The sequence below is a fragment of the Hyperoodon ampullatus genome (assembly GCF_949752795.1).
Source record: "Hyperoodon ampullatus genome assembly, chromosome: 15".
Lineage (NCBI taxonomy): Eukaryota > Metazoa > Chordata > Mammalia > Artiodactyla > Ziphiidae > Hyperoodon > Hyperoodon ampullatus.
The window spans coordinates 82,780,242-82,797,064 of NC_136928.1; the positions used below are offsets into that span (position 1 = coordinate 82,780,242).

Below are 16,823 nucleotides of genomic sequence, written 5' to 3' on the forward strand. Positions count from 1 at the left end.
GGTGAGTCAAGGCTGCAGCTTCTGTCTTGGACATTCTCTCCCTGCCTCGCCCTGGGGGGAGCCAGCTGCCCTGTTGTGAGCAGCCCTACGGAGAGGCCCCAGGGTCTCTGGCCAAAAGCCGGTGAGGAACAGAGGCAACCACACAAGGGAGTCTGGAAGCTGATTCTCCAGCGCTGCCAGCCTTGAGTCAAGAGTCTTGGTCCAGAGCCACTGAACAAAGCCACTCCTGATTCCTGACCCTCAGAAACCGTACAAGGTAAGAAACACTTGCTGTCTTAAGCTGCTAAGTTTTGGGGTGTTTACTTATGCAGCAATATAGGACAAATATATCACTAAAATTCTATTTTATTTATTTTTTGCTGTTTATTAATTTATTTTTAAATTTTTATTTCATATTGGAGCATAGTTGATTAACAATGTTGTGTTAGTTTCAGGTGTACAGCAAAGTGATTCAGTTATACATATACATGTATTTATTCTTTTTCAAATTCTTTTCCCATTTATGTTATTACAGAATATTGAGTAGAGTTCCCTGTGCTATACAGTAGGTCCTTGTTGGTTATCTATTTTACATATAGTAGTGTGTACATGTGAATCTCAAACTCCCAATCTATCCCTCCCCCCCATCCTTCCCCCGCGGTAACCATACGTTCGTTCTCTAAGTCTATGAGTCTGTTTCTGTTTTGTTAATAAGTTCATTTGTATCATTTTTTAAGATTCCACATATAATTGATATCATATGATATTTGTCTGGCTTACTTCACTTAGTATGATCATCTCTAGGTCTATCCATGTTGCAGAAAATGGCATTATTTCATTTTTTTATGGCTGAATAATATTCTATTGTGTGTATGTGTGTGTGTGTGTGTGTGTGTGTGTATATATATATATATATATATATATATCTCACGTCTTCTTTATCCCTTCATCTGTCGATGGACACTTACGTTGCTTCCACGTCTTGGCTATTGTAAACAGCACTGCAGTGAACATCGGGGTGCATGTACCCTTTCGAACCAAGAGTTGGTGAGCCGTTGGAGTTTCTCCTCTGAGCAGTACGGGCTCCACATTGTACAGGGAGGTTGAGGGGTTGGGCCCAGTGGACCAGCCAGAGTCCAGGCAGGAACTTCCATAGAGAGAATACAATTGTCAACTCAGTGTCAAGTGTTAACTAGGTAACCGAAAAAGCAAAAAAAGAACTCTAAGGAGGTAGCAAGGGAGGTAGTGACTGCCGGAAGCATGTCCCTCCCTGGGCTGAGGGCACGGGGAGAAAGGCTGGAATTGTTGGAATGGTTAAGACCCAGAAACCTTTAGGAGGGGATGCTGCTCACTGGTGCAGGGGAGGGTTCCCAGGGTCCTGCTGGCTGTGCTGGCGTCCCAGGGAGGGGAGTGTTTGGAAATCTGCATACTGGACCCAGGGTATGCATGCTGCAACTAAGAGTTCACATGCCACAACCAAGGAGCCCACATGCCGCAACTAAGACCCAGCACAACTAACTAACTAACTAACTAACTAAAATTAAAAAAAAAATAATGCCAAATCTATTAACTTGGAGCATCTATTATTTCATACTTTTGCATTGTGATTTTGGGATAGATTCCTAGGAGTGGGATGGCAGGGTCAAAGTGTAAATGCATATATAATTTTGCTAGATATCATCCAATTCCTCTGCACAGGGGTTGTACCACTTTATTATCAACAATGTACAGGATTTGTCAACACAGTACGTGGCCACTTTTGGACTTTTGTCCATCTGCTAGGTGAGAACTGATATCTCATGTCGTATCCATGTGCACTTATTATGAATGAAGTTGACTATCTTCTTACAGGTCACTCTGTTACTTCATCTGTGAACTCCTTGTCTTGTGTTGTTGAACTTTTTCTTCTCAAGTTTTAGGACGGATATATGTGTTGCCTGCCAGCTTGACTAAAGGCTTGTCTACTATTTAGACATGTCTAATGTTCAAGTTCAAGTTGCTTGCTCACTCCCCTCCATTGCCACGACCCTCAGTAAAGTCTGTCCTGTGTTGGATCTTCTCATTCTATCCTCTGTGTCTCTGGCCTTGATTTCATATTTGTGATATCTTTATCTCTTTGTGCTATGTTCTGGGATATGTCCTCAGATCTTTTTGTGATATCTTTATCTCTTTGTGCTATGTTCTGGGATATTTCCTCAGATCTATCTCCCACATAACATAAAATTTACCATCTTAACTATGTTGAAGTGTATAGTTCAGTGGTGCTAAGTACATTCATATTGTTGTGCAGCCATCACCACCATCCACTTCAGAACGCTTTTCATCTTGCAAAATGGAAATTTTATACCCATTAAACAATAACTCCCTCTTTTCCCCTCCCCCAAGCCCCTGGCACCCACCCTCCTTACTTTCTGTCTCTATGATTTTGACTACTCTAAGTACCGCATGTAAATGTAATCATACAGCATTTGTCTTTCTGTGACTGACTTATTTCACTTAGCATGATGTCCTCAAGATTCACCCATGTTGTAGCATGTGTCAGAATTTTCTTCCTTCTTAAGGCTGAATAACATTCCTTTGTATGTATAGACCACATTTTGCCTTCTATTCATCTGTTGATGGACACGTGGGTTGCTTCCACATTTTAGCTATTGTAAATAATGCTGCTATGAATACAGGCATGCAATATCTCTTTTGAGACCTTGCTTCAATTTTTTTGGGTGTATACCCAGAAGTGGAATTGCCGGAACGTACGGTAATTCTACTGTTTAGTTTTGGAGGAGCTGCCATACTGTTTTTCACAGCAGCTGTATCATTTATATTCTCACCAACAGTGCATAAGAATTCCAACTTCTCTACATCTTCCCCAATACTTGCTCTTTTTGGGGGGGCAGGGATGGGTTTGGTGCATTTTTCTTTTGATAGCAGCCATCCTAATGGATGTGAAGTGATAGCTCGCTGTGATTCTGATTTGCATTTCCCTAATGATTAGTGATATTGATCATCTTTTCAAGGTTTATTGGCTATTCATATATTTTCTTTGGACAAATGTCTATCCAAGTCCTTTGCCCATTTTTGAATTGGGCTGTTTTTGCTGTTGTTGAGTTTTAGCTCGGAGCCTTTTATATATTTTGGATATTAATCCCTTTTATATATTTTGGATATTAATCCCTTAGCGGATATATGACTTGCAAATATTTTCTCCCATTCCATAGGTTGCTTTTTCACTCCGTTGACAGCCTCCGTTGATACACAGTTTTAAATTTTCATGAAGTCCAATTTGTCTATTTTTATTTTATTTTTTAAATTAATTAATTTATTTTTTCTGTGTTGGGTCTTCGTTTCTGTGCGAGGGCTTTCTCTAGTTGTGGCAAGTGGGGGCCACTCTTCATCGCAGTGCGCGGGCCTCTCACTATCGCGGCCTCTCGTTGCGGAGCACAGGCTCCAGATGCGCAGGCTCAGTAGTTGTGGCTCACGGGCCCAGTTGCTCCGTGGCATGTGGGATCCTCCCAGACCAGGGCTCGAACCCATGTCCCCTGCATTAGCAGGCAGATTCTCAACAACTGCGCCACCAGGGAAGCCCTGTCTATTTTTATTTTATTTTATTTTTGCCTGTGCCTTTGGTGTCATGTCCAAGAAATCATTGCTACATCCAGTTTCGTGACGCTTATGCCATATGTTTTCTTCTAAGAGTTTTAGAGTTTTAGCTCTTATGTTTATCGTCTTTAGTGCATTTTGAGTTAATTTTTGTATATGGTGTTAGGTAGGGGTCCAACTTCGTTCTTTTGCATGTGGCTATCCAATTTCCCCAGCACCGTCTGTTGTAAAGCCTGTCCTTTCCCTATTGAATGGTCTTGGCATCCTTGTTGATCATTTGACCACATATGTGAGAGTTTATTTCTGGGTTCTCTAGCCTATTCCACTGATCATTATGCCTGTGCTCATGCCAATACCACACTGTTTTGATGACTGGAGCTTTATAGTAAGTTTTGAAATCAGGAACTGTAAGTGCTCCAACTCTGTTCTTCTTTCTCAAGATTGTTTTAGCTTAAGGGTCCCTTAAGATTCCATATGAATTTTAGGATGGATTTTTCTTTTTCTGCAAAAAACACCATTGTGATTTGTCAGGGATTGCCTCAAATCTGTAGATTGCTTTAGGTGGTATTGTCATTTTAACAATATTAAGTTCTCCAATTCATGAGCATGGGATATCTTTCCATTTCTTAATGTCTTCTTTAATTTCTTCAGCAATGTTTTATACTTTTAATTGTACTAGTCTTTTGCCTCCTTGGTTATGTTAATTCCTAAGTATTTATTCTTTTTTGATGTTATTGTAAATGGAATTGTTTTCTTAATTACCTTTTCAGATTGTTCATTGTTAGTGTATAGAAATGCTCCAGTGGTTTTTCATCTGGGTTTTAACTTTTGCATTGTTTTCAATTTCAATAACTATATCTTGGGATTGTCTTATGTCTTCAATTAGTTCTTTGATTTCTTTAATCATTTTAGTCACTTTCATCCTTTATAGTTCTCTTGTTCCTAATCTTTCTCTTCATTCTATCTACTGATTCTTTCTCACATGGTAAATTGTTTTCCAGTGGTTTAAAAATTTTTTTAATTGTAAACTTACTTTCAGCAAGCCATTAAATATGAGGATTTTGTGCGGTCGGTATGGAGGGTTTTTCTCTCCAGGGAAGTTCTGTATTTGCTACTGCCAAACACCCCAGAAGCATCAACAGCCAGGACCCATTTTTATGTTAATTTATCAGCATTAGAATATCTGAAACTAACTGGGTAGTATATATTTGAACCCCCATTCCCCATGAGGGCAGATCTACAGCTATGAATTTTCAAGGGAGATATTTCTTTCCCCGCCTGAGCTCAGGCTGACAGACAGACTTTCTTACGATCTTCCTGGGCTAGTGAGTAATATTTTATTTTAGTCTATACCTTAGCTGAGATTGCAGGCCTTCAAGGGTTCTGCATGGTGGTCTCGGTTGCAATGTCCTGCTTCACTTGGTTCAAAACCTGGTTTTCCATTCCTATTGGGCCCATGTCCCTAACTTGCTGAGCCTGGCACCCTCACCCAGGACGGCCACAAATGTGTGCACGCCCCTCACTCTGAATCAGCTCGCTCCACATGTCCTCTGCAGGGTTCCCTGACGTTCTTGTGACCTCAGGCTGGTACCCCTCAGAGTGCCTATGTCAGAAGTTGGCACTGAACACAACACCTGCTGCTAAGCTTCTCAGCAGATCTTGCTGCCTCTGTCCCAAATTATCTTTATGATGAAATAGAAGGACATTCAAAGCCTTGTCAGAACCATCTCCAGAAGGACACTCAGAGCCTGGAGGCGCTTCTCCACCAGCAGAGAGCGACAGAAAGGGAAGGGTGGGCGGTGAGTCAGGCTATTTGACTATTTGGGTGGTCCTGGAGCTGTGTGCCCACACTGTGGAGAGCGAGTCCCATAAATAATGATCCTTGAATTTTTTTTAAAAAGCTCCACGGTACAGCTTTTTATTAACGAGAATGCTATTTCCTATTAAATTCAGAAGCCCCTTCTCCAATCCAGTAAAACACTGGGCTGAGTTGCTCTGTCCACTGACTGCTGTGTGCCCTGTTCACTCAGGTCACATATCTGAGTCCAGTTTCTGTAGGATGGAGAGACCACGTGTCTGCCCAGCTCTGAGGATTTATGCATGGCTTTGAGGACTAAAAGTAAATGCAATCTGACCCGCACATTTATTGTCTGAGTTCAGAGTGACCTTGATTCCAAAATTAGGTAAGGACTGCATAAGATACCACAGCTCGAGTTCATTCTCAAAAATTCCAAGTAAAATATTGCCTAACAGAACCCAACAGTGTCTATAAAAAGTAATAATACATCATGTTCAGGTAGGATTTAGTGCAGAAATGTAAAGGTAGTTACCATCAGAAAAATTAGTGTCATACATTAGAGAAATTATATCAATAAATACAGTAAAACTATTTTACCAAAATCACCCCCAAATTATGATTTAAAATTCTCAAAAAAACCCTGTAACAATTGAAGGGTTCTTCCTAAAACTGATAAAGACCATATATTACAGCGAAATCCTAGAGCCAGGTCACACATAGCAGACAGAGTTTGACCTGTTCTCATTAAGGTCTGGAATAAGACAAGGATGCCCACTCTCACTCACCCCTATTTCTTTAACATAACATTGGAGGTCCTGGCTAAGGTTATTAAACAATTCAGAAACAATAAAATTAAACAAAAACTTAAGGAAAGAGATGGGAAAACGTTCTGGCTTTCATTGGACTTCACACTTCTTTTTTCTCCACAATCTGGTTATAATCTCTTTGAGGCCCGGGATCATGTCTGATACTTTTATTAAAATCCAGGACAGCACCTACTGCAGAGTTGGTGGTAGATACTAGTTTGCAAAAGGGGATCGTATCCAAGTTATGAAGTAGTAAAGATGAAATAAGAGTCCCATGTGGAAACGACTGTACACATGCTAGAGAAATAGGCTTTCATGACATCATCATTCATTTTCAAAAGCTTGTGTCTCCCCGGTGATTTCTCCCTTAACTCTCCAGCTGATTAACTCGGGTTCCAAGCCCCCAAGCCCCGGGCCCCTTAGACCCCGCTCGCGAACTGCCTTCCTCGCGCCGGCCAGCAGGTGGCGCTCGGCCTCCACCGGCCGGACCCCGAAGGGCCGCCCGGGCTCCGCCGCGAAAAGTCCCCTCCGAAGGGTGCCTCTTTCCCTTGACGCTGCTGCTACTCTATCTAGGTCGTCGTCCAAAACTTGCAAACGGTCCCCCGCTCCCAGTGACAGTGCAGCTGTCGAAAGGCCCCTCCCCGGCCACACAGCTTCCCCCGCAAAGCCAGGGAGCCCGTGCACGAGACCCTCCGCCGGGGTCAGATCCCCTCGCCATCTGAGCCGACCACGCGAGGGTCACCGAGGCTGGGGGCGACCCGGGGCTGGCGTCTGCGCAGTCCCCCCGCCTCCCCGCCCAGAGGAAAGGACGGGGCTGGGCAGCGACCTGTCTTCCCTCCTTCCGCCCTTGCCCCACCCGGCTCCATCCCCACGCAGGGTGGCCTGTCGTGCAGGGCGCCGGAGGGGGCTGACGACAGGTGGACGGACGTCAGGCGACAGGCCTGAAGGGAGGCGTGGGTCGGGTGACCGGCTGCCCCAGGTGCCACAGCCAGAGCCCGCTTCCCTGGGGTATGATTATCAACAACAACGACGGCCCTGGTACTCTGCCCGGATCAAAGGACGGGCCCACCTGCGGACTAGGATGATGTCCAGGACGGGGATGACGGGCAGGGCGCGGGTGATGTCCAGAGCTGCCCTGGCCGGCTGCAGGGCCCCAGCCCAGGAGGAAGGAGGCTCCAGGGCCGGGGACCGCTGCCGAGGATGCGGGAACGTGGCAGGGTTCGAGCTGAGATCCCCAGGCTGCCTCTCCCCCATCCTCCACCCCTACCCGGCGCTCACCGCTCACTGGTGATGGATTCGGTGTCAGGGCCGGAAACACCGCAGCCGCCAGGTCAGACTCGGTGGCGCCACCCAGCACCTGCTCGGCTGGGCCTGAGAAAGTGGCCACAGGTGAGAACCTCTCCTCGCCCGCCTGTTCTCCAGCTTCCTTCTCCTGCCCCAGTCCTCCCGGACCGGGCTTCCAGAACCTGACCCCTCCCCTCACACCCCTGCGGAAGTGTCTTCCAATTTGAGAATATAAATATATGTACCCATATGAATTTTAAACACGTATCTATACTAACTATATATTTTAAAGCCGGGTCCAAAGGTTGCCACGTGAGGGCTGCGGTGGAACAGCCGGCGGATACTCCGCTCTGTGTCCTCGCCTGGGCAGTCCGGCGGCGCAGTCAAGGGTGAAGGGTGGTTTAATAGCCACCTGCCTTGGAACGTGGGCCCCGTCCTTCTCGGCCCAGGGGCAGCGCGCAGAGGCTGGCGCTCAGGGCCGGTTACAGCGGAATTCCCAGGGCAAAGGGTCACAAAGAGAGAGGGGCACTGAGGGGTTTTTTTTTGCCCTTCCTCTAAATCTTAAAATCATGTTCTGAATTCTATGGCGCCTTTTGTCTTCTGATTCACAGCAGTTTCATTTACTCCAGAAGTGTCTTGACATCTACAGACAGGTAGGCCTCCAGAGTCCACATTTATTTGAATGGTCTACCTCTCAGGAGTCACCACCACAGCAATTCCTTGGTTTGAAACCCAACCCCAAAGCAGAGAACTAATTTTTCCTTGACAGACTAAGAGAAACTTCTGGGTTTATAGACTTCCCAGCCCCTGTCAGCTCTCCTAAAAAGCAGCAACGGCCCTTTGCCCCTAAGCGATAGCCCTGACCACACATCCGATAAGGCATTTCTCAGCACACAGGTTTCCAACACTCAGGGGGCGATAGACGGGATGAAGGAGAAGGGGTTAAATAAAATGGCGCGATAGAGACAGAAAGAGAATCTTAAAAATCATTCAGATTCAGGTATTGACTTCAGACATGTTTATTATAATCTTATACAGTCTACATAAATTTGAACTTGTATTTATTTGGGTTCAGTTATATAACATAGCATAATAAAAATCAAAGCACTGGTCCTCTGAAATAAAGCAGGCAATCACCATTCAATAAACACACTTGATTTATTTTGTATAAAAGGGTTAAGTTTACAACTAAACTTTTATAAAAAGTTTAGCATGAATAAGTACATCATTACACTTTGTATGCAGAAATATACATTTCTGCCACTGTACAAGAAAACTCTAATTAAAGAGTTCACAAGGCTTCACTCAATATATATATATTTATATATAAATATATACACAGCATTCAGTAGGCTTGCGTCAAAAAGGTAATTTCTGACCGAAAGACTTCATTTAAGTAACTGAATACTGGATCCTTCTGGTATTCACGCTCCACCTTTGAAAAAAGGCAAAGTCTGCTTAAATTGGGCAATTCCTTGTGATTTTAACGTTTTCGCTCCCCATGGTGGGAATAGTATATAAAGAAAACCTTCCAACTGCAGAAAGGGCATTTAAAAGTCTTTTTCATAAATAACTAATATCACAGTCCATGTCAGAAAACACCCTGGGGAAGTTGATCATTGTTAGTTTTCCTTCCATTTTTAAAAAAGGTCCCTTTGACTTGTTGGCCTCCTTGGGAAAGGGTTGAAAAGTGAGTTCAGCGCCTTAAAAGAGCCTGTGGAGTTGTTGTTGTTATTGTGCAAAGGAAACAAAAAGTCAGCGCCTGCAAAAGACTGGGAGAGAAGGAGGTGTTAGGAGATTTTAACCTAAGGGCAGAGGCGGCAGACTGGTGCCAGGAGGAAGCCGCAGTCTGAACACTTAACCAAACACTCAAACGCTGGGCAAACCCCGGCGTCCAGATGCAACACACACACTCGGCCTGGACAGCGCAAATTCAACATTATAATAGCAGAGACTCGGGGGAAAAGCTTCCCAACGCCATCTCTCATTTGGATCTCCAACGGCAGTGCTCACAGGCGCCAGTCTGCTTCTTGTAACAATTATTTGATTGAAAACAGCCCTTTCGTTAACAGATAGGGAAGTCGGAATCCCACATCACAGGGTCTGAGGCACAGGGCAGTAATGCTCGGGTTAGCTGAATCCCAGAGGGCTGCAGTTTTTGGGAAGGAGGATCCCTATGGAATTTGCGGCGATAAGATTAATTATATGGAGGTTAGTACCTCATAGCACCAGAGCGATAGCAGAAAACAGCCGGAGTGTGTTACATGCCCACAGAAGCCAGTACACATTTGTCTCCACCACCTTCAGAGTAAGTTACTGGCATCATTTTTTTTTTTTTAAGGAAAATGTCGTGGGATTTTGAGTAACAGGAGCTAGAGGCCCCTTCATGTCTAGAGTACGTGTAAACAATGTACTACGTGTAATACAACGAAGTACACATTCATTTACCAAGCCAAAAATTTTACAGATACGCAAGTACACACGCGCGCGCGCGCACACACACTCCAAGCGCCAGTTCAACGCGAGGCACAAGCGAACACTCACCATTTATTCAGCCACAGAGCGCTTTGCTGTCATTTGACATTAACTCAGAAGGGAATTCAGAAGCCTGCGAGAAAGGAGATAAGAGGCACAGCGTTAGACAATCTTAAGGAGAAAGGGCCTTTTTTAAAACAGCTTTTTTTTTTTAAAACAGCAAGTTCCATTAAATACGTTAATGCTACGTTCAGACTCAAAGACAGATGCATTAACAGGTCAGAACTTACCAGGAATTTCACGCACGACTCAATCTACACCATATTTGTAAATAATAATAATAAAGTTATTAGCTCCTCTGTAAGTCACCGACTACGGCCGCCCGTCTGGACAATGGCTCTGCCAGGGGCAGCCCGGGCATCGCTGGGGGTGCGCGGCAGCGAGCGGGGCATTGGGAGCAGGTCTTACCTGAAAGGACAGGATGCTGATGTCCGTGTTTAGGGTGGTCAGCGGCGTCCTGGACGCCTGGCTCTGCCCGGGTCGCTGGTGGTGCAGGCTGACAATAGTGGGGTGCGAGTCCAGGGCGATCTGCAGGTCCAAGATGTAGTCGATGACGTGCTGCAGGATTTCCATCTTGCTCACCTTCTTGTTCTGGGGGATGCTGGGCACCAGCTCCTTGAGCTTGGAGTAGCAGTCGTTCATGTTATACAGCAGGCTCATCGGGTCGTCCACCGGGGTTTTGCTCCGGGAGATGCCCAGACTGTGGTCCGAAAGGCTGTTTTTCCTAACGGACCTCACTGGACTGAAGGCTTTCATGCTGATCGCGGGGAAGGAGAGACCGGGAGGAGGGAGCGGGCTGCCCCGGAGCTCAGTCCGCCGCCGCCGCCGCCGCCGCCGCCGCCGCCGCCGTCGCCGCCGCCGCCGTCTGCGGAGCTACCTGCCCTCGGCACCGGGCTCGGCTCAGAATGAAGCTGAGAGCCCGGCCCGGCGGCTTTTATTAGGGCTCGCCGGGGCAACACGATCCGGCTTCCCTGCGTCCCCATTGGTGGAAGGCAGCGTGTCCATCAGGCCTGGCGGGCTCCCTCATTGGCGGGCGCAGGCGCGAGGCGAGCGCTCGGTCCTTCCGCGTTCGCAGCCAATCCCCGCGGGGTGGGCGGGGCGGGCGCGAGCGCGGGGCGGGCGCGAGCCCAGCTCGGGTGGTAAATAGAGTACAGTAAGCGCCGGGCCGGAGGGGAGCGGAGGGGAGCGCAGGGGAGCGCAGGGGAGCTCAGGGGAGCACAGGGGAGCACAAGGGAGGGGGAGGACAGCGGAGGAGAGGAGCGGAGAACAGGGAGAAGGCGGTCGCGGACAGGGTGGGGGAGGGGGAGACGGAGACCCCGGGAATCTTAATGTGCATCTTAATTCTACTCCCAATGGCTAGGCAGGACCCTCCCCTTAAGGTGTCCACCGACGAAGCCTCTACACCTCGGAGCTCTCAGCATCCCTAAAATCACAGCGACACAGGCTAGGTCTGCACAGCAGAGGGAAAGTCACCACCATTCCCTGCGCCTCACGGAATGTCAAGATAGAAAGCATTTCTGAAGAAAGTGAAAACGCAAATAAGTTTGCCGTCGACAAGTGACTTTTGTAGAGTGAGTTCGGTCTCTTAAGATAAGGAAAAGCTTTGTAAAAAAACAAAACCAAAAACACCCACGCGCGCATTCAGCGACAGGTTTAGTGTGGGATCGTGCAACCCGGAGTAACGCAGGAGGCATTATTGTAAACTCTGTAAAATGAGTACTTATTGGAAACCATGCTGATCGCTAAGGAGCTCTGAGAGGCAAGACTCTGGGTTCCTTTTCTTGAACTGGGAAGGCTATTATAATGATCCTAGTAATCGGAAATCATTAGGAAAACTTGTATACTGAAGCTGTATTTACATACGCTGCCCTTGAGAGGCTGCTGACCTGTGTCCTGCAATGTAGGTGGCAAAGTAAGGTGATTAATTATGCACAAATCGTGATTTCTTGTGTCACATTCCAGCGCCTGCTGTATTTTTAAATTTTTGTATAGGTAGGTGGCCCCAGCCATTGGTCGATATCTTCACACTATTTAAGAAAAAAAATCCGTCAGGTACCAGGTTGGGAATCTTTTCAGCACTAGGACTGGAGGCAGCTTCAGTTTGTGTCTCCCCCGCCCCCTTTTTTTCTAGACGTATTTTAAGACCTCATTCCTGCGGTCTAAATAAAAAAAAAAAAGGTTGCAGTTATTTACTCCAATCCTTTTCAGTAAATTCACACATAATTCTAGCTTAACTGAAGACTACAGTAAATTAGTTGTGTGTTTTGAAAATCATATTTCTCTGGAATATGCTAGAAAATCTGAGATAAGATTATATTGGTAAGTTTACTTTTTTGTCTCAATCTCCATCCACCTCCTCTGCATTTAAGAAAGAGGAAGAGGGCAGAACTGGAGAAAAAGCAAAGCTTAATAATGCGGATACAGTATTTTCTCCTTCAGTGAATGATTAATTCCTTGCCGGTGAGCCAGCTGGTCTGGTCTCGGACACCAGTTGCAGCCATGTGCCTGCCCCACGGCTTCTCTTTAGGGAGGGAGAGTTGGTGGCGCTAGGGTGGATGTCACTTTCAGAAAATCCAGCCACTTCAGTTTGGAGGACAGAGATGGTGGTTTCCTGACCAGCAGAGAAATCTGCTCAGGACCTGGCCGGGTAAAGGCTGCCTGCGACTCTGTTCCTGACAGTATTCCATTAACAACCTCTTCTCTGATATTAAGTCTGGAAATGATTTCATACCCGAGTCCCCGACAGTTCGAGCCTTTTGATGTACTTTGTGTGCATGTGTTTCTGTCACATACGTGCCACAGTGGAACAGATTTTGTTTTGACACTATTTTGGTTCATGATGTTATACTTTGACTATTTTACAATAATAGCCAACGTAAACAAACATCTTTGGGATTCTCAAATTATTACTTGTGATTCTTGGACATTGCAGCTCTGAGATACTGACGCGTTCCTAGCTTTTTCCAAGGACACCGTATGTTAACATCCGTGCCAGCCTCATTATCCCTACAGTCAGGCTCTGGGCTGGTTCCTAATGTGCGTTGTGCAGGATTACTTTACACACTTGCAAAGCTGATCGAGGCACTGCCTTCTCCCATGATCATTTTTGTACCCTGATGCAGTAAAATGGCTAAATATGGTTAAAGTTTTCTGGTGTTTCTTTCTTTAGCGGCCATGTCAGAGTCCAGTCAGCCTGATTGTGTTGAATTCGATTCGATTGGCACGCTACCCAGTTCTGCATTCATTTAAAGATCATTTTAAGGGGATTATGAGGCTGTATAAGTCAATGATTAAAAAAAAAAGGCTTGAGTTACTAATATGTCTATCTCAGCAAACCCAATACAAAATTACCTTTAAAATTAGGCTTTCATCGGGAAAACGGTGTTGGAGCATTTTCGGGGTGGGTTACAAGGCATTGAAAAATCTGTCAATTGGTGTCTCAGTGGGTTTGCATTTGAGGACTCTTAAAGCTGCAGAAAGGGCCCTGGATTTGCTGGATCTGTGGCTGGTGGGAAGGTGTGAATGGCTTCCGGTGTGTGTGTGGGTGGAGATGCAATTCCCCCCCCTACACACACACCCACTTAAAGCCACACGCCTGCCCTGGAAGTACCCCTAACCTGGTTCCAGGGCTCACTCCCTCGGTCTCCACCCCGGGCTCGGCCGCCGGCTCCCAGCGCCTCCAGGCCCTCGCTGTGATCAGAAGCAGCTCCGGGCCGGGCGCACCGGGCCGGCTGGGCCGCCTTTGCAATCCCCGCGTGATGCAACTGGGGGCGGGAGGAGCCTGCGGGGGGCCGGGGGGGGCGGTCTCAAGGTCCTCCCTGCACATCTGGCACGATTGGGAGCGCTCGCCTTTCTTTCCCCCGGTTTTGTTCTCACAGCTGTGTCCATTCCGCCCGTGACCCCCCGAGTGATCCCTGACAGGTGATGAATTGGCAGCGGCGGCGGCGGCGGCAGCGCGAGGGCCAGGCCGCGGCGGGGCCGGAGCCGGAGCCCCGGAGCAGACTCTCTGGCGCCAGGCGCGTGACGCCGCCCATTCACGCCGCCCTGCAGCCTTGTCCTCGCGGCGCCGCTCAGGCGGCTGCCATGGCAACCGCGCCGTCACTCAGCGCGCGCGCCCAGCTGATCAATGCCTGCGAGGCCCGGCCGTCCCAGGCTCGCCCCGGTCGGGCCGCCCGGCCCGCGAGCACCTGCAGCCGCTGCACGTCTTAAGTTTCGAGCGATTTGGGGGAAGGAAGGACGACCGAGAAGAAAAGAAAAGGGGGGTTGGGGAGAGAAGACAAAAAAAAAAAGCCGGGAGAGGGAGAAGAAAGAAATCTTCCTTGTGCAGAAGGAGGCGTAATGTGGCTTAGAGGTTGCCAAAGCAAAAAAAAGGTTTTGCTTTATTTTATTTGTTTTTGCAACCGAGGCGTTCAGGGTGGGGCTGGCGCGAGGGTTAGGGCGGATGGGGAGAAGGTGCCTGTCTTAGTGGATGTCGAGATTTATTTGCTCCTTTGGATCCTCACGGGGATGACTTTGATGCTGGACTCCCCAAAATACCTTTGAAGGACCCCTCACCCCCGCACCCCTACTGTCCCCTGCCTTCCTCCTCGGAACCCTCGGAGGTTGCGCTAAAAACCCTCAGATTTTTCCAGAACAGCCCCCCACCCCGCCCCCCGGGAGGCGGGAGGATGTGCAGCCTGGTTCCGCGGCTCCCAGCCTCTGAGCGCAGCGGACCCGCGTCTGCGCCCTCATTACCACTACAAAGACGGGCAGGCTTAGCCCCTTCCCAATGCTGCGTTTTCAGCAGAGAACATCAAGAGGCCAGAAAGTTCCAAGTCAGCCCGCGGACGCAGACGCCTCCTCGGTCCCGGCTTTATCTCTAGGGAAAGTTCCAGTTTAAGAACCAGATGCCAACATTCCCGGACAGTTTATGGCATCCGGATCCCTCAAGGGTGCGCATCTGCAGTTTAGAGTGCTAGCAGGAATTATTTATCGTCTGTCCTGGAGAGGAGCTCCTGAACGTGGATGTCCTCTGCTGGCCCCGACACCGCGGGGGTGGGCCACTGCTGTTCCCGATCCTGTTATCTGGTTTAGCGGAGTTTGTTGTGGTTTTCGAGGAAACAGCATCTGGATTACATAAGGATTCAAGTTTTTGCTTTACTTGTTTATTTAATACCTTGGCAAGAGGGAGCTCTTACCCTGAAACCAGATAACCGAATTTGGGTTTAAAACAGCCTTAGATGGGGGGCAAAGCGAGGGGAAGAAAATGAGCAAAACCACAAAAAGCAAACAAGGGGATGTTTATTTTTCTCCCTTCGGGTAGTTTTGAAGACCTGCCTAACCTCTTCTCGTTCTTGTCGCACACAGCTAATAAATTGCACTAACAAAGCGCTTCAGCTACTACAATGGCTTAGCAGTCGTTCCTCCCCCGCGCCGCCGCCGTCCCCATCCTGGCCCTAATTCCTTCTAGGATTCGCGCGCGGTCCTGTTTGCCCAGAGATCTCAAGAGCACCAGGAAAAACGCCTTTCTAAAGCCAATTGCTTTCAACCGTCTGATCTCCTTGTAGGGAGATCACCTTTCAGCCCCGTTCAAAGAAAGCAAAGTTTGGGAAGTTTGGCAGAGGGGCCGATTTAACTACCAGCACGGCAAATATTTAGTTACAAATGCTGTGAAGTGCCCCGATTTGTGGGCGCGTTTAGCTTTCACAAAGGATTTTCCTGTGGCTTTTGTTCCGGTCACCAAATTAAAAAAGAAAATTAACTTGAGCGAGAGATAAGGTCTTGCAAAACAATCCCGGGCCGCCCGCGAGCTGGCGGGCGCGGGGCTGGCGTCGCCGAGTCTGCGCCGCCCCGGGGCGCGCGTCGCGGGGTCCGGCCCCCGCGGGGAGCCCGGGTCACCGCGGGGACCCCGGGCCTCCGCCCACCGTGCTCCCCCCGCAGGGGACGCGGCGCCCGGGCCGCGGGCGCTGCCCACCGGCGTCCGTGGGAATCCGCAGCAGCCCTCTCTGGCCAGCGACGAGGGCGGGCTTGTCCGGAATCAAGCTGCATCTCAATATTATAATGCGGCACCAAAAGTAAAACTCGAGGCCCGGCTGGCGAGTCCCTAACAAGAAACACATTGTGCGCTTTTTTTTCCCTTCTTTCCCCTTTTTGGCCGAAGCCACATTTGCGCGCCGGCCGCGATGCCGAGCGCCAAGTCCATGACTTCAGAGGGGAGGAACCCGCCCGCCCCGCACCGCGTGCGCGCCCGGCCCCGGCTGCCGCCTCGCCGCGCCCCGCCGCCCTGTCCCGCAGACAGGTCAGGGGCTCAGGCCGGGGCCGGGGCGCGCTCGGCGGACACGCGTCCTGCGCCCGCGGTGCTTCGGCCACTGCCCTTTCCCGACCCGAGAGGCCGCCGATGGGGCACTGCTGGCACCCAGGAGGCGCCAGTACGGGTACTTCTGATCACTGCCCGCTCAAGTCGGCTGGTGGAGAGAATTTGTTTTTCAAGTAGTAACACACTTCTCTCCACGCCCGCACCCTCACCATCCCCACGTCTTTGAGGCTTTCACTCCCAGAGTCTACCCTCCCACTTGCCTAAAAATGACAATTTACAATATCCCTTCTCCCCAGCTGGAAACAGCACAAGGGTCCTGCAAGCCCCTTGATGCCTGTCACATGTCACTGCTACCCCTGTCTGCGGGAGGTGACAGGACCTAGGGCTGCGTTTTCAGGGAGGTGAGTGCCGGGGACCCAGCCAGCAGGGGGGACCTGCTGGGGCTGGAGCAGTCCCTGGGCACCCATCCTCAGCTCAGCCAGGATCAAGCCGTCTTCCCAGCGCCGCGGATGCCAGGGCCCTCATATGT

The 16,823-nt window shown here is 48.8% G+C and overlaps 1 protein-coding gene across 1 annotated transcript; it reads right to left on the reverse strand.

Annotated features, from left to right (window-relative positions):
• Window positions 1-9,128: 9,128 nt before the first annotated feature.
• Window positions 9,129-10,755, reverse strand: ID2 (inhibitor of DNA binding 2; the record flags this gene model as incomplete). Its single annotated transcript, XM_079720984.1, has 3 exons — window positions 9,129-9,236; window positions 10,009-10,072; window positions 10,408-10,755. 2 exons carry the CDS (start codon window positions 10,753-10,755, stop codon window positions 10,016-10,018), a joined length of 405 nt encoding a protein of 134 aa, XP_079577110.1. The 3' UTR covers window positions 9,129-9,236; window positions 10,009-10,015.
• Between the last annotated feature and the right edge of the window lie 6,068 nt (window positions 10,756-16,823).